Source organism: Brachyhypopomus gauderio, unplaced genomic scaffold, assembly GCF_052324685.1.
Source record: "Brachyhypopomus gauderio isolate BG-103 unplaced genomic scaffold, BGAUD_0.2 sc63, whole genome shotgun sequence".
NCBI classification, from domain to species: Eukaryota; Metazoa; Chordata; class Actinopteri; order Gymnotiformes; family Hypopomidae; genus Brachyhypopomus; species Brachyhypopomus gauderio.
Genome location: NW_027506884.1, coordinates 1,522,466 through 1,549,965, shown reverse-complemented (window position 1 = coordinate 1,549,965; position 27,500 = coordinate 1,522,466). Strand labels below are relative to the sequence as shown.

At 48.6% G+C, this 27,500-nt stretch overlaps 1 protein-coding gene and 1 long non-coding RNA gene across 3 annotated transcripts in view; both read left to right on the top strand.

The window, feature by feature from the left end:
• Positions 1-11,912, top strand: part of LOC143489607 (Na(+)/H(+) exchange regulatory cofactor NHE-RF2) — a 42,824-nt gene extending 30,912 nt beyond the window's left edge. For both annotated transcript variants that reach the window (XM_076988747.1, XM_076988746.1), the window contains 4 exons: positions 3,188-3,385; positions 7,585-7,738; positions 9,556-9,665; positions 9,870-11,912. In XM_076988747.1, coding sequence (XP_076844862.1) covers positions 3,188-3,385; positions 7,585-7,738; positions 9,556-9,665; positions 9,870-10,037 — 630 coding nt within the window. In that variant the 3' untranslated portion in view covers positions 10,038-11,912. The remainder of the gene's footprint in view (positions 1-3,187; positions 3,386-7,584; positions 7,739-9,555; positions 9,666-9,869) is intronic.
• Positions 11,913-21,437: 9,525 nt separating this feature from the next.
• LOC143489544 (uncharacterized) overlaps positions 21,438-27,500 on the top strand; it is a 6,834-nt gene continuing 771 nt past the window's right edge. The window contains exon 1 of the long non-coding RNA XR_013124704.1: positions 21,438-21,703. This is a non-coding gene — a long non-coding RNA (uncharacterized LOC143489544). The remainder of the gene's footprint in view (positions 21,704-27,500) is intronic.

The window sequence follows — 27,500 nt, the reverse complement described above, 5'->3', positions numbered from 1 at the left end:
AACAATGCCGCGTACACACGGATCCACGCACCCTCACTGGGCTGGTCTCCCACTCTCTTGCACAATGGCGCATTGGGACGGGACGTTGAAGGAATGTCACACGGGCCTGCGGACACTCCAGCTTCCTGCCAGCTCGAGGTCACGGTGGGCAGGGGCCCGAGGTCACGGTGGGCTGGGGCACAGGGCAGGGGCCCGAGGCAGGGGCCATGGATCGTGGAGCACCCGGCAGGGGACCCAGGTCACGGGTCAGGGGGCACGGGGCAGGGGGCCAGGTAGCATAAGGCAGAAAGGCTACCCAGGATGTAAGTGTGGATGGGGAAAATGTGCTGAATTTGTTCTCCCATTCGCACCGGTTCATGGAATCAAACCAAAGAGGTCCAGGTGGAGAGGAGTGTGTGTGTGTGTGTGTGTGTGTGTGTGTGTGTGTGTGTGTGTGTGTGTGTGTGTGTGTGTGTGTGTGTGTGTGTGTGTGGAGTGGTAAAGCGCTCCACGAGCAGCGGTGTGGAGTGTGTGTGGCGTTCACTCTGCTCCAGAATCCTCAGTATCGCTGAGTCAACAGGAAAGAAGGTTTGGGTCGTATCTGCGTCTCTTCTGAATGTTGCAGCAGTTACTTCATTACTTCATCATACCGTTATAAACTCAGCTACCCTCCGCATGCACAGTTGGTGTACGTTTGAGTGATTTGAGTTGCAGTGGATTATTTAAGTTTCACATTCCACATTCCTTAGAATGTTTCTGGTCAGTTTTAGCTGAACCGTCAGCGTGCTGGCAGGGATGTCCAGCTTCACCAGTGTTTCCAGTTTCAGAACTAGCGGACTGTTACTGCAGCTATACAGAAACTCTGAACAGACCTTTCAGCTTTGAGTGGCAAAAATCAGGGTGGTGTAACAGAAACACATGTACACTGAACCTACCGGTTTACTGAGCTGATGCCTGTTCTTCTAGTTTTACTGCTGTCACACACACACACACACACACACACACACACACAAAACCCAATGACAAAGGAAGTGCGTGTCTAAGCCTCACTTGCTCCTGTCTATATAACTGACATCATTCTAAATTTCCAAGTCTTGATCAACCAGTCCAGCCTCACATGATGTGAGGTCAACAGGTCACCTGGCTGTCTGAGTCACCAGCATATTAATTCAGCAACGTGCCAGTGTGTTTCAGTCAGAGTGCAACAGTGTACGTAAGCCTCTCTCTCTCTCTCTCTCTCTCTCTCTCTGTCTCTCTCTCTCTCTCTCTCATCTCTGTCTCTCTCTCTCTCGCTCTCTCCTCTCTGTCTCTCTCTCTCTCCTCTCTGTCTCTCTCTCTCTCTCTCTCTCTCTCTCTCTCTCTCTCTCTCTATATATATATATATATATATATATATATATATATATATATATATATATATATATATATATATAAAAACCCACACATTTTACATTCTTCCATTCTACTCATATATATAATATTTACATAAGACTAGAAAACCGAATCTGGACTGGCACCTTTCCACAGGGAGAGTTGTTTTGAGCCAAATCAGAATCCCACCCCCCCAATAGTGTTTCCTGGGCTTAACATGGTCTTTGCTAACCTCTTTCCATCTTTCTCCTTTCCTGGCTCCAGTTGCCTGGCCTGCCATTAGAGCATTTTTTCCTCCTCAGTGCTGCATGCTGGGGGTTCTGAGGTACTATTCTGGAAATGGCGGGATTTGATTTACAGCAGTTTTCTTGCAGGCCCGGAAAGTCTCGACGCTTGACTCTCAGCCCAGCTGTTCACCCCCAGAGGATGAGGGGAGGGTTCAGAATCTCCTGCTTTCTTTTCTCAACTTTTTCTTTTTCTCTCTGTTGCAATCCTGAGACACTATTTCAGCTCTACAGTGAACCAAAATGCATTTGCTTAACCTGAATAAACAAGAGCTAACTTATTTAACTGTATGGAAAATTCAACTTTTAAATTCAACTATTCATCTGCGTTTATGTAAAAGTGGAGTAACAGCTCAGTGGAAGGAGAACGTTTCATCTGAGTTTATTGTTCATGTTGCTCATAAGGCACATTTTAAATCTCAAAGAATATAGTCTCACAGCTGCCAGTGCTCTGTGCTCTTGCAGGTTTACCCTCTGTGACTTCTCTCTCCTCTTCAAGTCAGTAACAGTAACACCTAACATGGAGTTCAGTGGCAAAACCACATAGCGTGGCAGAGTCACATGGCTGCTCGGTCCTCGTCAGCTGATCTTCATAAGCTGGAGTTGTGGTGAGGGGCGGCGGTGTACCCGGCCCAGGGTCTGTGACCTCGTCTGGGACGCACCTCCCCCCTTTCCGGGCCCCTCACCATCTCTGGTTCTCCTCACCAGGCCCCAGAGTGCTGTGCAGGGAGCCCTCAGACACGCTCCATGGCCCCCGGCTGACGTCATGTAATGTCCTGCACAATAACGTCCTGCGCAACGTCCTGTTTTGAGCTGAAGGCTTCCAGGTCTCTCTCCCATAACAGGCCTCACACAGGGAGTTTAAGTGCCCCTCACTGTCTCTGCCTGCTGCCTGAGATCTGGCCGCCTTTTAAATGAATTCAGTGATCCTCTCTGTGAATCTCCTGATTATATTTGGCTGGGACACACTAATACACTGTCATTGTGTGTGTGTGTGTGTGTGTGTGTGTGTGTGTGTGTGTGTGTGTGTGTGTGTGTGTGTGTGTGTGTGTGTGTGTATACATTGTACATTGTGTATGTGGGTCTATGTGTGTGTAGTGTGTGTATATTGTGTGTGCATTGTAACAATAAGTACTGTGCGAGCTGTGTGTGTATGTGTGTATGTGTGTGTGTGTGTGTGTGTGTGTGTGTGTGTGTGTGTGTGTGTGTGTGTGTGTGTGTGTGTGTATTTTCTCACTTTCCTCTGAGCTTCATGCCTGGCCATCTCAGATGGCAGAAGCAATAGATGGAGAAGAACAACAAAGCGGTGTGTGTAGGAGGTGGCACAGCCAGAAATACCTACCGAGTGTGTTATGGAGCAAAGAGTCAATTCCAACAAGCTGTCCAGAGTTTAGGCTGAAGCCATCAAAGAGATAATGAATGTGTTCTCAAACACAAGCCTCAGTCCTGGCCTGGGGAATTCCTAGCCTATGAAATCTCAAAAATCTAATGTACCAGCATGTGATGTGCTCTGCTCATGTGTGTGTGTGTGTGTGTGCGTGTGTGTATTGCAGGAAGTGCAGGTCCCGGGTCAGTCCTCTCCATCGGAGTGCGATCGTGTGCCCAGGCTGTGCCGTCTGACGCGTGCTGACACTGGCTATGGCTTCAACCTCCATAGTGAGAAATCAAGACCGGGCCAGTACATCCGCTCGTTGGACCCGGGCTCTCCGGCCGACCGCGCGGGCCTGCGGCCGCAGGACCGACTCATCGAGGTGAGCAAGAGGGGAGGAAGACGAGGAGGAGGAGGAAGAGGGCCTTTGGTATTTTCTGTTAAGTAACTCAAGGAAGTCAGAAGTAACAATTACAGTTCTACAGAACTTCCTCACACAGTCTACCTAGCGGTGGCATTAAATCAGAGTTGTGAAGAGCCCAGCAGATGAAATACGAGCACTCACATCTTCATGTGCCATCCAGCACCAGGACCACTGTGGGGGGAACAGCTCCTGTAGTTGGAGTGAGGGGGGCCTGGGATCTGGGGGAGGAGCAGGGGGAGGGGGAGGAGCAGAGGGAGGGGGCGGAGCAGGGAGAGGGGGGGGGAGCAGAGGGAGGGGGCGGAGCAGGGAGAGGGGGGGGGAGCAGGGGGAGGAGCAGGGAGGGGGGGGGAGCAGGGAGAGGGGGCGGAGCAGGGAGGCAGGGGAGCAGGGAGAGGGGGAGGAGCAGGGGGGAGGGGGAGGAGCAGGGAGAGGGGGAGGAGCAGAGGGAGGGGGAGGAGCAGGGAGGGGGGAGCTGAGGAAGGGCTGGTGGAAGAGGAAGCTCTTATCTCAAAAATGTATCCCATTATTTATACCTCGGGTCAGAAAAGTGCCCTGTCCTTAAGGGGTTTGTGTGTGTATGTGTGTGTGTGTGTGTGTGTGTGGGTGTGTGTACAGGCACGTGGGAAATAATTGACCATTTCATCTGCAGTTTTAGACCGGTGTGTGTGTGTGTGTGTGTGTGTGTATACACACACACACACACACACACTCAATCAATCAATCAAAGTTTATTTGTATAGCGCTTTTAACAACTCAAGTTGTCGCAAAGCAGCTTTACAGGGTTTACAAGGTTAACAATACTATGGGTCCAGAACCAGAACACACGTATATATCTCCTGCTTAGATTCTAGATTCTTTATTATCTTCTAAAATTATCTGTAGCAATGCACCACGGACCTTCTGGAGTGTGTGGTTCTGTTACACGTAAATTTGTTAAAAAAGAAAAAAAACTGAAATGACCTGTGAGAGACGAGTCTGCTTTAGCTAGCGCAGTCCGCCAGGAGATAATGCCACGCTGTAGTCATGGAGACACACACTCATACATGCCTGTCAGTCCAGCTGCAACACACCTCTCCAGAACCAGATAGCACACAGTTCCTGCCTACAGAGTTTCTGGATGTAACTCCGCCCACATACCCCCCCCCCACCCCGCCCCATCCAAACCTGCAGCAGTACAAACGTGCAGATGCTCACTTTACACATATCCTTTATGTAACTGGATTCTGATCCTTGATGGTATGATGACACATTTAACCTTAGTCACACAGACCTCCACACAGACCTGTCAGAGCTCCAGGCAGCGTCGTATCAGACTTCATCTTTGACCCTTGACCTTTGACCCCACCCGTCGTCCCTTTGCCATTTATTTCAGGTGACTTTTATGAATGCCTTTAAACGCATGCTGCATTAAAACATATACTAGCAGGCACTCTGCTGGACTTTAGTATAGTAGTAACTGGGTTAGCCTGTGACACCAGATGGCTTATTTACCTGTCTTTACTTTATTTAATGTCCTCAAGTAGGTCTTTTCTGTGGAGTAGAACCACTAATATCGGTCACACTCAGAAAGACCCCAGACATGTCAGGGTTAGAGGGTTCAGGCATGACCCACTCTGTGTGTGGCTGACCCCTGTTACTCCACAGGCCGCTCTTAACCCTCTGAGTGTTTGGACAGCACTGAGACTATGAAGGAAGCAGCCTCTCGTTGGTGGGTAGCTGAACTCGCTTTTGTGGCCTGACTGTCGCAGTTTGTGTAAAAGGTTTTAATTAAAAGTTAGTTTTCTGGAATTTTCTGGGGGGTTTCTGGAATTCTACATGTTTAAAGTTGGAAAAATAAACACGTGAGAATGTTTAACCTTGAAGCACTTGGTATTATGACAGTTGCCAAGTAAGTGGCCTAATAGGTCTGGAGGAAAAAATCCACACAATAAAAAGATCCTGTAATTAGGCTAAATGTATACTGGATCACATCCCTTGTTTTCCCGCAGATTTTATAGCTGGGCTCTTGTGTGAGCTGATTCACAAAGGAAAATATTTCTGTAATCCATTTCAATCCTTATAGTTGTTGCCAAATGTGTCACTTTTCAACAAAAATGTGTTAAGTGTTAAGAAATAGAAGCTGATTTTTCCAGCTGATTTGCCATAGGATATTCCTCTCCCTACTTCCTGTGTGGTGTTTCAGTACTGGTTGTCCAGGACAGGCCATAGGCATGGACCTCAGACATGTCCAGACCAGGCTGGGGCCTCTCTGTCTGGAGATGAGGCTTCAGAGTTGGCCTGGTACCGTTCTGCTGTACGCACCAGCTACGTACTGTACCTAACCGGTGTCTGAGCTGTCTGGAGGACGAGGGAGGGATATGAACCCCTCGGCCCGCTGCCTCCAACCTGGATGAGCTTCAGGGAGGAGGGGAGGTTGACTCCCGGCACACTGCCCTGAGCTCTGCGGAGAGCCAGACTGTCCAGAAGGTCCACAGCAGTAAGGGTGAAGCAGACGAGCAGGAAGGGAGACAGAGTGCTGAGATAAGTGTCCTCATTACTTGATCCCTGGACGAGATTGAGAGCTCAAGTGTCCTCTCCCATCTGAGATGATGTGCTTAAATGAGCACCAGGAACAAGGATCTGTTGATGTCACCTGGACCTGATCCTTGTGTCCATCTCTGTCCCTGTCTCTCTCTGTCTCACCCTGTGTCTTTCTGCCTGTCTCTCTTCCTGTGTCTTACTCCCTATGTCTTTCTGCCTGTCTCTCTCCCTGTCTCTCTCCCTGTGTCTCTCTCCCTGTCTCTCTCCCTGTGTCTTTCTGCCTGTCTCTCTCCCTGTCTCTCCGTCTCTCTCTCCCTGTCTCTCTCCCTGTGTCTTTCTGCCTCTCTCTCTCACTGTCTCTCTCCCTGTGTCTTTCTCCCTGTCTCTCTCCCTGTGTCTTTCTGCCTCTCTCTCTCCCTGTCTCTCCGTCTCTCTCTCCCCCTCATCTTGGCCCTCTCTCTGTCATGCTGATCTCATCCTACCCACTGTGCTGTGGAAATACACCAAGTATAAATGTTGTTCCACTCTGTGCATTCTGTCCTTCTTTCTGTGTGCAGGTTGTGTGTATGTCTTCACTCACTTATAAAGCATCATCACTCTCCTTTGGTTTAGCAAAAATAGGCATTTTGCCTTTCAGAGCTCTCTCCCTGCTGTGGGAAACTGAGCCGTTTCACTAAAGCCCGGCAGGAAGCGCTCCGTTTCTTCTACTGCAGGGCTACTCTGCCGTTATGAGTTACAGGCGCTGTCGTTCAACTGTTCCCTGCACTTTCAAAGAGAGTTTTAAAGAGAAACCCCCCCCAAAGCACGCACACACGCCAGGTCACTGTCACCTGAGAGCCGGGCTATTGCCACACACACAAGCGTGGCATCAATATTTGATGGCTTTGTGCTAGGGGCCCTTCTGCTCCTCCCTGACCCTGCTGAACATGGTCTGATGGGAAACACATCTCCTATAAGAACATGGAGCCGGTTTGTGGACGAGCTCTTTTTGAGATCAGATTTTCTAGCCTAATTTGGTTCATCTCTTCACGTCCCTCTTTCATTCAGCAAACCTGATCCTGCTGCCATCCAACTGGTTGCTAAGCAACTAAAAGAGGGGGACAGAGGGAAAAAGAGAAACAAATTTGGTGAAAGACACCAAAGAACAGAAAGAGGTTTTAAGTCTAATGGAACAGGAAAACACTGGCCTCTGTGTCTCCATCGGGAGGGAGTTCAGCGGGGAAAAGAAACTTCTTCAGATTTGGTGAAGCTTTTCTAAAAGACAGATGTAATCATTATGACAGTTAAATGGAAAATGTCTGACCTATTTCCATGGTTTTGATCAACTCTGGTACCAAGAGGAAAATCTAAAGAGTTTGGAGTGCCCCCTGGTGACCAAGTCATGAATATGATTTTAAAAATCTCTTTAAAGCTATAATTCAGTTTACTTTCTCTCACTCTTTTTCACTATGGAAGGAGCTACAAGAATGAAGTAGATAAAATGGGATAAGGATGGAGATGCAGAATGAGGTGGTGTGTAATGAGCTTCAGTGTCTTCTCACACTTCTCACCCCCCCTTCTCTCTCTCTCTCTCTCTCTCTCTCTCTCTCTCTCTCTCTCTCTCTCTCTCTCTCTCTCTCTCTCTCTCTCTTGTGCAGGTGAACGGCGTGAACATCGAGGGAATGCGCCATGCTGAGGTGGTGGCCTTCATCAAGCGTGGAGGAGATGAGACACAGCTGCTGGTAGTGGACCCGGACACGGACGAGCATTTCAAGAGGCTGGGCATCACCCCCACCTGCAGCCACGCCCAAGGTACCTCCCCACCTCTCCACCTCCCCACCTCTCCACCTCCCCCACCTCTCCACCTCTCCACCTCCACCTCTCCACCTCCCCCACCTCTCCACCTCCCCCACCTCCCCACCTCCACCTCTCCACCTCCCCACCTCCACCTCTCCACCTCCCCCACCTCTCCACCTCCCCACCTCTCCACCTCTCCACCTCCCCCACCTCCCCACCTCTCCACCTCCCCACCTCCCCCACCTCCCCCACCTCCCCACCTCTCCACCTCCCCACCTCCCCACCTCTCCACCTCCCCACCTCTCCACCTCCCCACCTCTCCACCTCCCCACCTCTCCACCTCTCCACCTACCCACCTCTCCACCTCCCCACCTCCCCACCTCTCCACCTCCCCACCTCTCCACCTCCCCACCTCTCCACCTCTCCACCTACCCACCTCTCCACCTCCCCACCTCCCCACCTCTCCACCTCCCCACCTCTCCACCTCTCCACCTCTCCACCTCCCCACCTCTCCACCTCTCCACCTACCCACCTCTCCACCTCCCCACCTCCCCACCTCTCCACCTCCCCACCTCCCCCACCTCCCCCACCTCCCCACCTCTCCACCTCCCCACCTCCACCTCTCCACCTCCCCACCTCCACCTCTCCACCTCCCCCACCTCTCCACCTCCCCACCTCCACCTCTCCACCTCCCCCACCTCCCCACCTCTCCACCTCCCCACCTCCCCCACCTCCCCCACCTCCCCACCTCTCCACCTCCCCACCTCCCCACCTCTCCACCTCCCCACCTCTCCACCTCCCCACCTCTCCACCTCCCCACCTCTCCACCTCTCCACCTACCCACCTCTCCACCTCCCCACCTCCCCACCTCTCCACCTCCCCACCTCTCCACCTCCCCACCTCTCCACCTCTCCACCTACCCACCTCTCCACCTCCCCACCTCCCCACCTCTCCACCTCTCCACCTCTCCACCTCCCCACCTCTCCACCTCTCCACCTCCCCCACCTCCCCACCTCTCCACCTCCCCACCTCCCCCACCTCCCCCACCTCCCCACCTCTCCACCTCCCCACCTCTCCACCTCTCCACCTACCCACCTCTCCACCTCCCCACCTCCCCACCTCTCCACCTCCCCACCTCTCCACCTCCCCACCTCTCCACCTCTCCACCTACCCACCTCTCCACCTCCCCACCTCTCCACCTCCCCACCTCCCCACCTCTCCACCTCCCCACCTCTCCACCTCCCCCACCCCTCCACCTCTCCACCTCCCCCACCTCTCCACCTCCCCACCTCTCCACCTCTCCACCTCCCCCACCTCCCCCACCTCCCCACCTCCCCACCTCCCCACCTCTCCACCTCTCCACCTCCCCCACCTCCCCACCTCTCCACCTCCACCTCTCCACCCCTCCACCTCTCCACCTCCCCACCTCTCCACCTCCACCTCTCCACCCCTCCACCTCTCCACCTCCCCACCTCCCCACCTCCCCACCTCCCCCACCTCTCCACCTCCCCCACCTCTCCACCCCTCCACCTCCCCACCTCTCCACCTCCACCCCTCCACCTCTCCACCCCTCCACCTCCCCACCTCTCCACCTCCACCTCTCCACCCCTCCACCTCTCCACCTCTCCACCTCCCCACCTCCACCTCTCCACCTCCCCACCTCTCCACCTCCACCTCCCCACCTCCACCCCTCCACCTCTCCACCTCCCCCACCTCCCCACCTCTCCACCTCCACCCCTCCACCCCTCCACCTCTCCACCTCTCCACCCCTCCACCCCTCCACCCCTCCACCTCTCCACCTCACTCCTCTCACTCTCACTCCTCTCATTCAGGCTGCCAGGCTCAGTCCATCATGAACGGCACACAGAGTCCACGGTTCAATGGACGCTCCACGTCCCAGTCCACCCACTCCGACCACAGCAGTCAGGATGCCAGCACCCAGGTGCAGACACGGAGAAGCTGTGTGTGTGTGTGTGTGTGTGTGTGTGTGTGTGTGTGTGTGTGTGTGTGTGTGTGTGTGTGTGTGTATGAGAGAGAGAGAGACGGCTGCACAAGTGTCCGTGTTACAAGTGTTTTAAGTTTGATATGCAGTTCGGTTGTGTTCCATGATAATAAACAGCGCCTCCCTGTGGTGTTCCATGTGCAGGACTCTGAGGACGGTGGCAGTCGCCTCCTGGCCCCCTTCGCTGAGATGGGCCTGAAGCTGAGCCCCACGGCGGCGGAGGCCAAGGAGAAGGCGCATGCCAAGCGTGCCAGGAAGAGGGCCCCCCACATGGACTGGAACAAGAAATATGAGCTCTTCAGCAACTTCTGAGCACACACACCCTCCCTTGACCCCTGACCTCTACCCCCCCGGCCACCACGTGCAACATCTCAACCCATCTGCACCTGATTGCTTGATGAAAAGGGTGTTATTTTTCTACAAATAGCTAGCCTTAAAAAAAAAAAGCTTCTCCCTGCAGAGTAGGAGCAGGCAAAGGGCAAACATTAGTGACCCCCCCCCCCCCCCAAACTGGAAAAAGAACAGATTTATACCCGTCTGATTCAGAGCACCCGCTGACAATCACCAGCCCCAGCAGCATGGACGCGTTTCTCTAAGCAAAGGGCTCCTTCTACTAAACGATCCAGCTTGGATTTTGTTTACCAGTCCTGCTGAAACTACTTCAGACTGACCCATTTTTCAGCTAAACAAAGCCCCCCCCTCCCACACACACACACACACACACACCACCCCACACCCCCACCCCTGAAGCCTCTACAAGGCACCCCGCCACCAGCAGATGCTGATGGGAGCTCAGGCTGGGACAGCGAAGACCCAGACGTGTTCACCTCTCTCTGGCGGTGAACAGAGCAGACGGTGGTGGGAAATGAAGTATGCTTGCATGGTTTATAAAAACCTCCATTTCAGAGGGACTTGTGAGAGGGTCTTGAATGGACCAGTGGACAGAGCCATATAAGAGGAACTTGAATTCACAGGATCCAACGATTGTGCTGTGTGTTCTTTGTAAAGCAGTATTACACAGGAAGCAATACGGAGGGATTTTAGCTGCCATGAACTGCTAGCCCAAAATGATCAGACCGTTGTTACTCACCAGGACACAACTTTAAAGGGACGTGCCACTATTTCAGCTTATTAAAGGAGAATTATGTTAGTATGTTATGTACTAAAATATGGAGAAGGTCAGTTACAAGATGTTTTCTTGACATTTTAGATGTATTGACGTATTAACACTAGAGGGCACTGCTAAAGTACTTTTTGATTTCCACCTTGACGGAAGAGTGAGAAGAAAGGCGGACGTTGCACGTTACAACCACTAGAGGGAGACATTTATGCAAGTCATTTAAATAAGGCTGATTTGATCACGATGAAAGGATGCAGCCTGTGAACGGAACAAACTCAACATTTGCATATGTCTGTTACAGATGTGCGTGACCACTGTATGCATTCTAATAATGGTACATTATATTAGACTGAAGTTACTGGAACACCAGAATTCAACGGTGGAGCTGAAGACTGAAACCCGCCTGTACTACACAGAATGTTGAAGAAGTGAAGGAGACGGGCGAGCGTGTAACGTGGTTCTCATTTACAGTAACAGCTCTGCTCTAAGGCAGACTGGTGTTGTCAGGGATGCTGACCCCTGACTGTACAGACTGACTGTACAGACTGGCTTCGTATCTGCAGGTCTGCTCATAGCCGAGTGTATCCCACCTGCAGGGGAACCAGGAGGGGTGTTGACCGGTCCTGACTGGTATCGTCCGAGCTTATGAAGATTAAAGAGACCTGACAGCTGTTTTAATGCGCAGACGCCGTCTAAATGCTAGAATTGTGGACCAGTCAGTCCACCGTTCCCTGGTTCTGGTTCTGGTGGCCCATTAGACTGGGTCAGCTGGGCCAGGCTTCAGCGCGAGCTCCATCTGCATTTATAGCGCTAATATTTTACCGTGTCCATACTAGGAGCGTTGCTGTGCTCCCTTTGAATAATCAAAAGTACATCATTTTTTCTCTATTTTGTTTTACTTCTCATGTTTGCTAACATTGTTTGTATTGTGTTTTTTTTCATTTTCCCCCCTATCCTGATGTTATATGCATTCAGAGCTCAGCTGTATGCTAATGTATATTCAGTATGAGAATATATGCCAGGTTGCAATTTTTTCAATAAAGTGTGACATTCACATTCTTACACAATTCTTGTGTGTTTAGCTCTAGATAGAAACCGGGATGAGCGATGTAATCGAGTAAGTTAACTCAGAATTCACAGAAACTCAAGATTAAAGAAAACCCATGTCAGTTAATATATGATGATGATGATAATACTTTATTATCAGATCAGATCTGAAATTTGTCTTGCATACAAACAGTAGCTCCATTAATACATAGGCAACACATAGGACACAAACATTGTACAGTACGTATACCATTTACTCATATTTCAACACCTTTTAAAGTTATAGATTAAGTTCTTTGTTTAAATTAAGGATTGACTGATGTACAAAAGAATTCTTCAGTCTAACCTTATTGAACCTTGGAACACTATAACGCCGCCCCCATGGGAGAAGTACATATTCACTCTTCAAAACATGATTAGTACCAAAAATTGTGTTTTTAGCCAGCCGCATTGTGTTGCTATGATAAGTGGTCTCATATAGTCTTTCTAGAGGCTGACCCACAATTTTTGAACATATCTTAATCAAATATTTCAATCCTGACTTTACAGATATGGACAAGCAATTATACCACACAGCATTGCAATACTGCAGAACACTCAAAATAACAGCAGTATAGAACAACAGGAGTATCTGTCGAGTAGCTCCAAAAGGTCGGAGGCGACAGAGAAAATAAAGTCTCTGTCTGGTTTTTTTACAGATGTAGTCGATGTGGTGTTTCCATGATAAGCTAGCATCAATCATCACACCAAGATATTTATAGGACTCCACCTGTTCGATTACCTCATTATTGATTATAGTGGAGGTAACAGATATTGGTTTCTGGCTGAATACTATTTCCTTTGCAGTTACACTGTGAAGCCAAGCTGCTCGCTGGCAGGTTCAACACAGGGAACACCACAAAACTACATCAAACATTTTAATGCTAGGTATGTCCTATGTGTTCAGCGTCTCCTATATTGTATAAAAAAAGCTGCAACAATGAATAAAGTTGGCAAAGGCGGTGAAAGGCGTTTTCTGTGCCTCTACCTTTTCCATATTAGCCAGAAAGGAATAACAAACTGTAAGACATGCCAAGCTGGTTACAGTAGTTATTAAATATTTCCTACTCTATGGGTGTGAAATAAGATGCACTTCTCTTCATCATTGGCGGTTTATCGCCACTTCATTATAAATGTCTATTGATGAGTAACAGTGAACGCCATTCAGTTGTTTAATCTACTCATAATTGACTAAACTAACTCTGACGAGCTGTCGTGGAAGTCTGTACAGTCTTTGAAAAACTTTGACTAAGACACATCTAGATAAGTCAGCTCCAAGTCCTGCATTAGGTTTATAGTTTAAACCCACTTTCTGGAATACACCCGACAGGTGTTTTACAGCTTGACCCGGTGGGCATTACTGGACCTAATTTACTCTAAATACAGTTGGTGCATCTAGAGCCTACAGTTCATTTAGACAACGTCCTGGAAAAAGGAGTCCAGACTCGTTTTGATTTTAGGGTCAGGATTTGTAAATACGACAGGCTAACATGACGGGACCACATAGGCCCGGTAAGCGTCCGTGTGTCCCGGTAAGCGTCCGTGTGTCCCGGTAAGCGTCCGTGTGGCCCGGTAGGCGTCCGTGTGGCCCGGTAGGCGTCCGTGTGGCCCGGTAAGCGTCCGTGTGGCCCGGTAGGCGTCCGTGTGGCCCGCTAAGCGTTCGTGTGGCCCGCTAAGCGTTTGTGTGGCCCGGTAAGCGTTCGTGTGGCCCGGTAAGCGTTCGTGTGGTCCGGTAGGCGTCCGTGTGGCCCGGTAAGTGTCCGTGTGGCCCGGTAAGTGTTCGTGTGGTCCGGTAAGTGTTCGTGTGTCCCGCCTCACATAAATCAATCCGCGCGCACGTGGCTGAAACGGCAGCTGGTACGTGAGTCGCCTTTCTTCGCGCGCGCTGCCTCACTTTCGCGGCCTCGCGCAGACCTGTCTGTGATTGCAGCCTGCGGAGCAGCTCGTTTTCTTTCCATTCTTCCCACGTTTGTTTTTTCCTCCATCTTCCAAACCCAGCTGTCACTGTCACTCCGGACTCACTCCCCGCTCACGCGGAGGTCAGCGAACGGTGGACGGAGAGGCACGTGCAGGTGACCGCGCAGCGCGAGCCGGAAACATGGGGTCACGACATTTCTAAAGTTGCAGATTTGTGATTTCTACCTTAAAAAAAATATTTTCCCAAATTGAAAAATTATTCATTCTGTTTCTGACTTGTAACCAAGTGGATTTGATAATCACCCAACTATAATTGTGCAACATTAGAATTAAGTGAAAGCCAAGAAGTTATAGCTAGTGCAAGGTTTAGGCTACATTTAAGCGGCACGATGCATTTGTAGACGAATAGGAATAAATGACTAAATTAAATGAGTAGAAATTTAAAGTTAACAAGTAAAGCTAAAGAAATCGACTTTAGTGTTAAGCGTGGTAGTGATTGCACTCAATTAGCTCAATTAGTCCCGTTTCCATTAAAGGGATTTTCATTTTCACGAAAATTACTTTAGCGCTTAAAATTATTAACATAAACTTAACTAGAATTTTACCGATAGCTTCCTTTCCCGTTACGTACAAGAAACACTGAACCTAAACATTTAATTTTCGTTAAAAATCACTTGAATAGCCATTGTTTGTTCAGATCATTATAACAATAAGTTTCTTAAATGACACCGAGTCTACAATATATATTTTTGTAACTATGTAAATCAACACCACTATATTTCTTACGTAACTGGCCGGGTACGCACGAGCACAACCGGGCTCACGTGCTCCTAACTGAGATCAGTGTAGTATCGTAGGAGGAGTTAGCCACAGGTATCCGACTAGCGCCTCTCAATCATCTCCTCATGTGCAGGTGACAAATCTAGCAGTAGGATCTTAACCTTTTGCACCTAGTTGCACTCCTGCAGCACCTGAAAAACCAGGTGAGATAACTTTCCCTCCGTCTCCCGCTCCAGTGCTGAGTCATCAGACACGAACACAGCTACGAGCCCTGCAGGCAAATCGCTTATCTAACAGATTCTTACAAACACGTGCAGCAGAAAAACAACAAAAAGAAGCCAAGGCGAAAGGAGGAGGAAGAAGTTGAAGTTTGCATGTATTGCAGTTTGCACGAGTTGAGGTGAAATTGCAAATGAATGTCGCTCAAGTCAATTAACAGTATAACTCTTGTTGCATGGAATGAAATGTCAACAAGTAATATGCCAGCAGTCAACAGAAATATGTTTGTATTTAACGGAATATTTTTCCCATTACTGACATGGAAAGTTATAATGTTCACTTGTTTATTTGTTCACTGTTTATTAATCTATTTAGACATTCATACATTTGTCTCACAGAAAAACTTCTGTGCAGTTCAGGAAAAAATTTAGAGGTTTGTAATACAGTATAGTATACAGTATTATATTTAATAGTGTATATCAGTAGCACTGATTAGCTGAAATTATTGCCTGTCAGAAATATATATGAGCAGAGGTATATATTTACTTCAGCAGGAAAGCACAGAAAACACAATGCAAAAAAAAACTAGAAACATCATAGTTAATTAAAAAGTCCAATAGCACAGGTACATGATAGTTGTGATGTTAGCTACGATCTGATTTGGAGTTACAAGAAGATCTAGAGTAAGCATTTCCCTGAGATTTATATATTTGGAGTGTATCTTGTAAGGAACTAAACAAAATTAGTGAACTTTGGGCTAAGTAGTTTTTTTCGCAAGGTCCGTGTACGTGTACAAAGCCACAGTCTGGCTGTCGCCCAGACACTGGAGGAGACCCCGAGAGGCCCAGGAAACATGAGGACCTGAAGAACTAGACTTATGGCCACCTCAGAGTGCAACAAAAGAGCCCTTAATGAAAAGTATGTATTAGGACTTTTTTTAAGCTTGCTGTCTCATTTCAAAAGCCATGTGGAAAGAACTTTGTATGGCGCATGTTTGTGCATGCAGTCTGTGTGTGTGTGTGTGTGCGTGTCTGTGTGTGTGCGCATGTGTGTTTGTGTGTATGTGTGTGTGTGTGCGTGTGTGTGTGTGTGTGCGCGCGCGCGTGTGCATGTGTCTGTGTGTGTGTCTGTGTATGTGTGTCTGTGTGCGTGTCTGTGTGTGTGTTTGTATATGTGTGTGTATGTGTGTATCTGCTTGCTGCCTGAAGGTGGCGAGCCGGCAGCTGCTGGCAGTCAAACTAGAGAGGGAAGAGGGAGTGGTTAAGGGAGGGAGGGAGTCTGGGTCTCCATGGAAACGTGGATTGTTTTTGTTAGCGTGCGCGTGAGTCAGACGAGCAGTGAGTCACAGTCAGGAGGGAACTCTCCCTGGGAGCCAAATAAGGACAACTGCACAGAAAGAGACCGAGAGAGAAAGAATGAAAAAGAGGGAGAGAAAAAGAGAGAGAGAGAGACAGCCATGGAGAAGTGGAGAGGTCATATCTTTTCTTAGACAGGGATACAGAGAAGTGAAAGTGGGTCCCACCTTTATAGTTCACACCTCAGTTTACAGGGCAAACAGTTCACTCTCCATTTGTGTCACATCTCACAAACGTATCACTAAACTTCTCTCCTGACACCCCCCCCCGCCCCCCACCATGCTGCTGCTAGTGGAGCACCTTGTTTACTTTCCCACCGTGTGGTGTTTCAAGCATATATGAATATTGTCAGCCAGATGTACATTATGGCTGGTTCAGGTCATCCAGTTCTGTATCCACCGAGGTTTACATAAAGCCGAGCGGACACGGTGGTTGACGTGCTTAATGCAAGCCTTGGCTAGCGTTAGAGCTTTAGCACAGTGTGAGGAAGTGTGGGTGAGGCGTGCGTTAGGCCGAGTGAGTTTGAAAGCAACCTGCTGTCATCGGCGGATGAAGGCCAACGAGAAGGCAACCTGGAGGTTGTGGAGGTCAGTGGAGGTCAAGGGGTCATGGGGCCACAGCTTCACCTCCTGGTCCGCTTGACTCCGTGTTCTGGCTCCACCGGGCCCTTCAGGAGACCAGTTATGTGGGTCAGACTGGGACTGAAGACTAACACGGGTGTGCAGGTCTGGACCGGAGAGGCACCAGGAGATCTCACTCTTCCTTTGTGCCATTTTGAGCTCTCTTTTTTTGAGTCATTAGGCGGGTCCCGTTTGGCCCAGACGAGGTGCAGGAAGAGAAAGCGCTAAAGCTGCACGTGCTTCTCTAAGTCCTGATGAGGAGACCATGGCAAGACCGTGTGCCTGTAAACGGCCCTGTGGGGGAAGCGAGTGAGGAGGTGTCTGCATAAACGGGGAGACGCGCGCCGTACAGTCAAGTGCGAGTTCTCAAAAGGCCACGTGCTCAAGGTGTGGACGACTCTGACAGTCTGACAGAGCTCTGAACACGTTCCTCGTGGAGTACATCCTGTCTGTAAACATGGGCAAGCCTGTCAGGGTGTGTCGTGGCAGTCGGGTGTAGCCCGTGTACATGTACGGGAGAGGGATGAGTGTAATACTAACACAAAGGCTCAAACTGGTGGAGGAGGGGCGCTTAAACAGCAGGAGACGGACAGAGGCAGTGACGGACGGGGAGGGGGGGAGCAAGAGAAAACATTAGGTGAACAATTATTTTGAGGAAGACAGTAGGTTGCTAGGGCAGAATGAATGAGCTCATGTCGGAGGGCAGGGAGGGGAGGCCTGTGTTTCTTCTTCTACTTCCTCTTTCACGGCTCCGTTTCCGACTGGGCGTTTGCGTCACTCCACCGTCCTGCGTGGTGAGGTTATACTGCAGGCGTTCCTCTTTCACGTTGACGCTCGTGTTTTTACGAGGCGGGTGAACGCAGCCCCACGCGCTCCCGGCAGCTCTGCTAGTGGAGCGATGAATAAGGGGCCGGACTCGCTGTAAACATTAGCAGGTCGGGAAGCGCTGCCCCCTGGAGCCCAGGTGCACTAACATCATCCGCACACACACACGAGCCACGAGCTAAAGTATGCTGATCCAAAAGCATTTAACCGAGTTGGTCTCTCTGGGAGACAGTGATTTCACATTAGCAGACTGGATGAGAGGTCTTTACCTGCAAGAGGCATCTCTTTATTCAGATACTACTGTTAGAGCAGGACAGGGTGAGAGAGAGAGAGAGAGAGAGAGAGAGATGGGGCAGAGGAGGAGGGCGCGGCTGGGAGCGGAGGAGGGAGCCCGAGGGCTAGGGAGGGTGAAAGGTGGTCTGGCCTGGATATATTTAGCCAAAGAGAGGAGAGGGAGGTCTGTTCTCAAGAGCTTATTCCAGCAGGGTATATTTAGACTCCAGCCATGAAAAAAGAGAAGGGAAAAAAGAATGATGTATAAACAGTAGTACTGGAGTCTGATGTAACACAGTGCAATAAGGCCACAAACCCACCCACACACACACACACACACACACACACACACATAAACTGGCTCGGCTACTCATGTGAGAAACACACTGCTACAAATTAATAATGCTCTGTGAGACAGCCATTAACCACAGTGTCCTGGTGCACACGCACACACACACACACACGCACACACACATTAAAGGATCTGAAAAACCTCCAAGGGAAACACACTGCCCAGATGTGAGTCCGTCCGCGGGGCGGTCGGTGTCGGTCGGGTGCAGCTAGCGCAGAGCAATCAAAGATGGCGTGAGTGACACAGCTGAAAAAGCAACGCTAAGGCTGCTAGCAACACTGAGAAGTGTGCGGTCGGCGTGGGGATTAACGATAATAGCACGGAGCCTGGACGCGGAGTCCCAAAGCTGGAGTGGTGTGTGAGCCGCACTGACGCCATTGTGGTTCAAACACACTTCCTGCCTGCTGCCACAATGTTTGTATGTCTTGTATCCATAGCAACTGCCAACACATAAATACCAGAGAAGGGGGGTGGAGAGAGAGAGAGAGAGAGAGAGAGAGAGAGAGAAAGAGAGAGAGGAAGGACAAACCCATATGACTGGCCAGGAAAAGAGCAATTGGACTCAGGCTGGGCCATATGTGTGTCTGTATATGTATGACTGTATATATAAAATCATTTTATATTTTATATGTCTGCTAGTTTATATAATTTATCTAAAATGTATGTGATTTCTTTGTAGAGAGAGTTTCAAATTATATACATGATAAATATCCGTGCTGTGTTAATCTGGCTGTTTGTCAGTCTTAGAACTTTATCAACACGGCCATAAATTATAAAAACATTTCCTATAACTAAGCACAATAAAATCAGTGTTGCTGACTTCACATGTAGAGTGCTGTGGTGTACACTCTGTGTTTACATGTGTAGAATAACTGTGTATTCACATGTAGAGTAATCTAGTTTAACTGTGTATTCACATGTAGAGTGCTCTAGTTTAACGGCATATTCATATGTGCTCTCGTGTAAACTGTATATTACTTACAGTGCAGTACTTACAACAGTCCACAGTATTTCTCCCTGGTGGTTATTTGACATTCATTATTCTGATATACATATTTTATAAGGGTCTTTATAAGGGACTTGAAAACATAATCTTTTGGGGATCAGATTAACTAACCAAATAACTGAATATTATTTGTGAAGAGGTGTGGATGATGTATGATAATTCCAAGTATCTGAGGATTACCCTGTGTATTTAGCACTAACATGCTATTATCCTGCCATCTATGGTTTAAAATGCTTATTCTATGTGTAATCTCCTTTGCTGCCGTGGGAAAACAGAAATATAACTAATTATGTAATATTGAGTTAGTAGATGATAGATAGATAGATAGATAGATAGATAGATAGATAGAGAGAGAGAGAGAGAGAGAGAGAGAGAGAGAGAGAGAGAGCAGTGTCTGAAGGAAGACCTCTTTCCTCTCAGGAATGCTTGTATAATTAGATCCCTGCTGTCATGACAACCAAACTGGATTTTTTGAGGGGCCTGAGGCTGAGATTAGAGTCAGTTATAGCAGTATGACTCAGTCTGAGACGCAGTCATACCAACACTGCACATGATCCCACACACACACACACACACATACCTGTTCATCTACACAGCATTAACACATATTGCCTGACCGTCTCACACCCTCCTCAGAACATACGAGTTGAACAGTACTATGAACTGTGAACTATGAACTTATCTACACACACTATACACTTGCTCAAATTTCAGTGTGTGTGTAATCCCATAAGCCTGCAGTATATAAACACATGCAGACACACACACACACACACACACAGGATAAATGTAAATAGAGCTCAAAAGGAATTAAAAACAAAAGTCTGTATCTCATCTCAGTTAAGATCTCACAAATACTGGTGAGACCAAACAGAGGAGTACAGTGCAGATTAACATTCTTCTTTCTGATTCTGTCACAAATCTAGACGCAGTACATGTCACTTGATATGGCAGATTGTGTTTGTCTTTGTGTAGTGTTGCTCACACACACACACCCAAACTCACACACACAAAATAGATTCTTACAAAAGTATAAAAGTTCATTCAAACTTATCACTATAAAATCTCAGTCAAATTTCACAAGTCCCCAGTACATTCTGCTTACATATGCATTTGTGTAAGTTGCTAGGAGACATTGTGTGTGTGTGTGTGTGTGTGTGTGTGTGTGTGTGTGTGTGTGTGTGTGTGTGTGTGTGTGTGTGTGTGTGCTAGGGAGAGGAATGTGTGACGCGCGTACAGCACTTAGAGGGGCGTGGATGTCTGAGAGGGCCCTGTTCTCGCCCAGACTCAGACCCATGACTGGAGCGGAGGGGAGGGGCTTGAGGGGAGGGGCTTGAGGGGAGGGGCTTGAGGGGAGGGGAGGGCACAGGCCAAGAGGCGGGTCTGTGAGTCGTAAAGTGTCTAATAGCTCTGTCGGCAAAGATTGGCTTTCAACACACCGGGAGGGTGTCTGTGTGTGTGTGTGTGTGTGTGTGTGTGTCTGTGTGTGTGTGTGTGTGTCTGTGTCTGTGTGTGTGTGTGGTCAACATCAGACAGGTGCAGGGTTTAAGCATTCACAGAGACCGAAGACTCTCAAAACCTGATCTGCACAAATGGCTGTAGTAGAGCCTCACTGACAAATTAGTAGCTTGCCTTATGCCAACAGCTGAAGTGTGTGTGTGTGTGTGTGTGTGTGTGTGTGTGTGTGTGTGTGTGTGTGTCTGGACTTTGCTCTTACTGGAGTGGCACAACATGATTTACTGTAGTTCTTCCACTACAACACACTGATTTGAGTGCATTGGTGAGGAATTAGTTTAAGAACAAATCAAATGTAGAAGAATGAATCAAACAGTACACACACACACAAACACACACAGACACACACACACACACACACACAAACACACACACAAAAACTAAGGCTAATAGACACGACGAACTGCAACAGGTCATCAAAGAGGGAGAATAAAGTTTGTGTGTGTGTGTGTGTGTGTGTGTGTGTGTGTGTGTGTGTGTGTGTGTGTGAGTGTGTGTGTGTGTAGGACGGTGAAACAGGCGTGCTCTTTTATTAGCAGTACTGTGGTGTAAGTGCACCCTGCCTCTTCCTGTACTCCACGCCACAGGAGGGGGGGGGGGGGGGACTGGGCTTCTGACGTTATACAAATCGGAATTCCCTTCTGTGTGTGCACACTCGTTCACTCACTCTCACACTCACTCTAACCCTGTCTGGTTCCCAGACACCCTGTCTCTCTCTCTCCCTCTCTCTCTCTCTCTCTGGGTCTGTCTCTAACACACATACACAACACACTCGCACGCCGGCGGAGAGATCGCCGGGCACTTCCCCCGAGACTCGCTGCAACCTTGAGGATCGTCTCGGTCTCACAGCTCGTGGACGAGAGAGAGAGAGTAAGAGAGAAAAAGTGGCGAAAAGTGAGAACCTCACGAGGTAAGCAAGCGGACTCTTCCAGGCACGATAGCAGGCGCGGGCATGCGTGAGGGAGCGAGTCGCGGTTCTCCACCAGGGTCCGGCGTTACTTTACCAAGTCTGTGTGTAGTTCTGTTCTCCCTTTCTTCTCCGGGACGCTGGGTGTTATGGGGGGGGGGGCTCCTGCACTATAGCTGGTAGGGAGACGGGACCTGTGATGCTTTTCCCATAGTTGGTCATGCATGCAAAAGCCGTCGTCTGGGTGGGGGAGGGGGGGGGCAAAAGGTGAATGCGGAGACGGCGCGGTCGAGAAATCCCGTCTGGCGGAAAAGGTCATCCGCAAATAGGCCCTCCGAACAGGACGCCCGTCTGTCCGAGCCAGTGGGCGTGCTAGCGTCCGCCAGCAGGACGCTGGTCTTGGCCCGGCTGGAGCGGAGGTCGTAAAGCGCTCTGGACGAGCGGGTTGGGAAGCCGGAGTTGCGTGGAGCAGCGAGACATTCCACTCATTGTTCTCTGGGCTCGGAAGGCCGATCCAGACGGCACACAGCCTAAACAACCTAGAGGAGCGGAGCAGCAAAGGAACAGGCAGAAACCCGGGGGGGGGGAAATGTGGCTTTGTGGTGGAGTCTTAAAACCATTGATTTGGTTCCACTGGACAGTACTGGAGACCATGGAGCGCTCGCACGAGGAGTTAGGTCCAGGAGTCAGTACGGGAAACTGGTCGAGCGCTCGCACGAGGAGTTAGATCCAGGAGTCAGTACGGGAAACTGGTCGAGCGCTCGCACGAGGAGTTAGGTCCAGGAGTCAGTACGGGAAACTGGTCGAGCGCTCGCACGAGGAGTTAGATCCACTGAAGCTGATTGTTTTTCTCACTTGTTTATCTCATCTGTTCATTAAGAGTGATAGAGGGCAGAATGAAGGAGAGAGGGCAAGACGGAGAGAGAGAGAGGGAGAGCGTGAGGGATGTAGACTGTGAGGTCGCCGGCCTTCAGCTTTGGTTTCTCCTCATGTAGTTCTTGGTGGAGTCCTCCAGGCTGGGACAGAGCCCAGGAAACACTGTGCTAGTGGAACAAGTGCAGTGTGCTCCTCTATGCACTGTGTGTGTGTGTGTGTGTGTGTGTGTGTGTGTGTGTGTGTGTGTGTGTATGAGAGAGAGGGAGCAGTTCAGCCTCTGACGCCTCTGTGCCATGACGGCATGCTAAAGCAAAGGCCTGCTGTTAGGACACACACACACACACACACACACACCAGTCAAAGGGATATGAGTCTCTGTCATCTACAGCTTCCTAAATTCTTTCTGTGTATTTTTGAAACAGTTCTCAGTATATGTATATCGGTGCCTCCGTGGGTCTAATAAAAATAATACAAGAGAAGATGTTAACACACTCGGCCAGCACAGACGCGCTCTCGCACGCTCTCGTACGCTCTCGTACGCTCTCGCACGCTCTGGTGCAGGTGGTGGGACACGGCCTTACTGGTGCGGGCGCAGTCAGGCCGTGTGTGCTGACTCATCACTTTAACTCAACACTCTTTACTCCCTTTTCCTTTTCTCATCTACTTGTTTACAGCTGGTGATTTATGCAGTTTGAAAAAAAAATCTTTTGTGTTGCCCATAAACTCCACAGCAGGAGTTTGACTGCAGTTGGACAGCAGCTCGGAGTCTCCTGTACGGCGTAGTGTTAATAGCCCAAACTATCAAGGATCAACACATAATCTGCTAACAAAATTTAACTACTCACTAACCTAAAGTACTGAAATAAAAAAATAGCCACAGTGTAACAAGTTTAAAAATTGTTTATAACAAATGTGTAAATGGGCTTTCATGACTTTAGAGAATGAACACATACACACACACACACACTCACACACACAAATGGGTCAAAAGAACAGAGCGGAGGACCCAGCTATTTCAGTAGTGATTCTTGTCTTCTTGTCTTCTACTGCTGTCTGGGAAACAGCCGTCATTTATGCACACGCACACACACACACGTCTGTGGGGCCACACACACCATGCTGCACTCATATGCATTCATGTCTTTTCAGCTCAATTCTATTTCATGTACCTGTACCCTTTTATTTTAAAGTAGCCGAATCACCTGCTAGAAATCATCCTTAAAAAGAATCGGCCTTGGCGTTCTCAACATGTTCTTGGTGTGTGTGTGTGTAGTGAGATGTCGTCGGCAGCTAATGCCAGGCTGAGCTGGAGATTCGTAGTCTAGCTGTGCCCTTCAGGCCTGCTGCCCGTCCCTCCCACAGCCCACAAGGCTGGGGTGGAGAAGCCTGGCTGGCACTTTGGAGCCAAAGTGCTGTTTGAATTAATCAGAGGCAGGGAGGCCAGCTGTGAGCCCTCTCTGCCCGCTCTACATAGGGTGGAGGTGGGGCCAGTACCCCCACCACACCGTGCCACAGGCCGCTCCTCACAGGGGGAAAGACTGAGCTCACCGGAATTAACGGCCGCTGTTTCGACTCGGGGGAGGGCGCTGGTGGAAAAATATTAATGGATGAAGAGAGAAAAGAGAGGGAGAGAGGAGGAGGAGGAGGAGAGAGGAGGAGGAGGAGTTGGGTGGGGCGGAGGTGGGGGAGAAAAATGAAAGTGTCAAGATCTCTAAGCCCAGCGCTGTTCCATCAACAGCAGAGACAGCTGGGCAGATCGCTCGGAGTGGTCAGAATGTATTTGCTCTCTTTCATTAAATAGCTTCACTACCTCAAATGACCCTTCTCCTCCAAGAGCAATATTGGGTTTTTTTAATAGATCATTCTGAGCCATTTCCCCTTGAAAATGGCTTTAAAAGGTTTTGGGCAATATGGAAAGTGCGCAAGGGCGTCTCTGCGTACACTGCTGTAACGTAGTCCTGGACATTCCTTCTTTCATCATTGGTCACTGCCGTTTTTCCCCTTCGGCTCAGACTGTCCCGGTGTGCTGTGGTCTGCCTCTTTGTTTGTGGATAAATGGCATCGTGTGGGAAAGATAACTCGGTTAATCCAATCAGCTTTTCCTTCGTAGGCAGTCATGCTCGACATCCACACCTCTTCCACCACTGTAGAAACGGGGGGGGGAGAAGGCGAAGTCTCTCCACACACATCAACGATGTCTCCTGTCTGCGTTTCAGACGCTGCCCTCTGATCTGTAAAGGGAGCAGTCAGGGTCACTTAGCAGACAACACAGTGGCTGTCATGAACTCAGGAGACGAGGTGGCGAGAAACCGCTTACTTCCCAGTCTCTGTCACACACACACACACACACACACACACGCGCGCGAACAGACATCGGACTTGAGAGAGTGAGTTTGTTCCGGGCGGGAGTTCCCCGTGTGAGTGATTCCTGTCCTGGAATACTCATGTCATTGACTATGTGGGAGCTGTAGGACATTGAGACACAGTTGGGGATTTGAACTAGATGTACTACAGAGATAAGCTGCATATAACAAAGATTGTAATACTCGGTTACGCAAATACAGTTACAAAAAAAAGTAATCTTGCAGGATAGCAAAGATTAAGTTTGCATGCCCGCATTAAGAACCCCACTGAACTTTACACAAAACATTTTTTAGAAAGAATGAAAAAAAGCACAATAGAAAATTTATATCAAGTCCAAAAAAATATATGTAAATAGGCAGACATGTTTTATATCTTCAAAAATGTATTTGAGTATTATACCAACCGCATGAATTACAGGTTCACAAGTTGCTATATAATGAAGTGTAATAGAGTGTTCTGGTTATTTAGCCCATAGCAGGACTTTTACCTCTCATCTGGGACCTGATGTCCCATATTATCAGCTGACCTCAGTCAATGCTGGTGGAAGTGTTTAGCTGATCTCAGTTCAGGGCCCATACAGGACAGTGACAGCTTGACTTCACATTAGCTCAGCCTTCCTGCCTGATCTCATTCATGTCTGTCACTGAAAAGCTATTTTTATAAGACCACAGAAACACCAGACCCTTAGAAGATCTAGGAAGAGTAGGCAACAGCCACAATGACCCCAGAGAGAATGATAAAGTACACACACACACACACCTTTGTCTTTAAAGGTTTTAGTGGTCGAGTCTTCGAGTCTGTGGTTCTGATGAACTGAGAGGCCCTGAAGGGTGTGTGTGTGTGTGTGTGTGTGTGTGTGTGAGTGCGATGCATATGGACATAGTATCACCAGACCGACCAGAGCCCTCTCAGCTAGGTGACCCCCCCCATATCCTACTGCTGGCCAGGGGAATTCCTGGCAGAGTGATTTTTAACCTTAATGTCTGAATCACATTGCCAGGGATTTCCAATGGCTAGTATGAAGAAAACGACATAGAAAGTGTATGCTGCCCACACACACACACACACACACCTATGCACAAATACATTAGCTCCTAAACCCATTGGAATGTGTGTGTCCTTGTGAATACTGAGAAGCCACCGACACACCCTCTTGAACCAGTACACACATGCAAAAGCTACCTTCATGCAAACCTACACACACACAAATACATCACATACAACATGCATACACAGAACAACAAATGTGCAGTCCATACAACGTTGGCTCTGCGGTAGCAGGACTTAACCCACATGTGAGCAGTATGGCATTCCTCTATGTTCACAGTGGTTAAGTTCTGCCCCCCCAAGGCCCGGGAACCTTCACACGGGAGAGGACACCACATCCACCACATCCACACTTCTCTAAGAGCTCGCCATTATTTACCAGACTACACATTCAAAGACCTGTCTTTATACTAGCCCTGTAGTTTTGTAATTATTTATATTATTATTAATATTATATTAATTACAAATACCGTGGAATGAATGTTCTGATTTAAACATCTACGTTTTCATATATACTGTATATACTGGTTCCTCTTCCTATTAATCCAGAAGCACTTTGCCTGCACAGCTGATGAAGACCTCTGTCCGAAACATCCTGTCTACTTTTTTAAATACCTCTATATATCTTACCTAAGCACCCTGCAGTTACTCACATTAAATCTTCTTCAGATTTACACACACACACACACATAATATTGTGTATTACTACTGTACTGTACCACTACTGTACTACTGTTAGTAGTTTATGTATGAGTCAGCTTCAGTTATCTATATCTATATGATCAGTTATCTATCAGACACACACCATGGTGCGCTGGGTTTTTTAGAGCAGGTTGTGGAAAGAGTGAGAGAGACAAGATAATAAAGAGCTCCAGAGAAAGAGAAAAGTGACCCTTGAACATGTCCTATATATCTGAATGAATGAATTATCAATAAAAAGTAAATAAAATAAAAAAATTAATGGATACATACTCCCCCCCCCCCCCCCCCCCCCTCCCTATAACCACATTTTTTAACTGTTTTTTTATTATTCGCAAAACTTTCTGGCTATTAAGCTATGAAAGAATCTATACACTGTCAATGTGATTGGGGTATCATTTGTAAGAAGTGTTGATGTGTAACAAAATTGTGAAAAGTGACTTTCTCATGCAGGGGTGCTGGATGGGCATATAGACATTTTTTATTATTATCATTATAAATATTATTACTATTATTATTGATGTGAGAAGCACGTCAAACACAAAGCTCAGTCCTGTTGCGTACCGGGGCTCTTTCTGCAGGTCCTTCACGCCATTGGTCGATTTGGAAGGTGTTTCTGCTCTTATTGGGTGGTTTTCCCTCATACCCAGAGTCCCGCTGTAAGGGTGTGGCGCGCCGGCCCATGAAAGCGACACCGTGTTGTGGGTTTTCGTTTGGTGGTTTCAGTTCTCGTGTGTTCACTGGAGATGGCTACATGACATCATCAGAGTTCATGTATGAGTTCTCCGTCTGCCGCTCTGTTCACATTTGCATC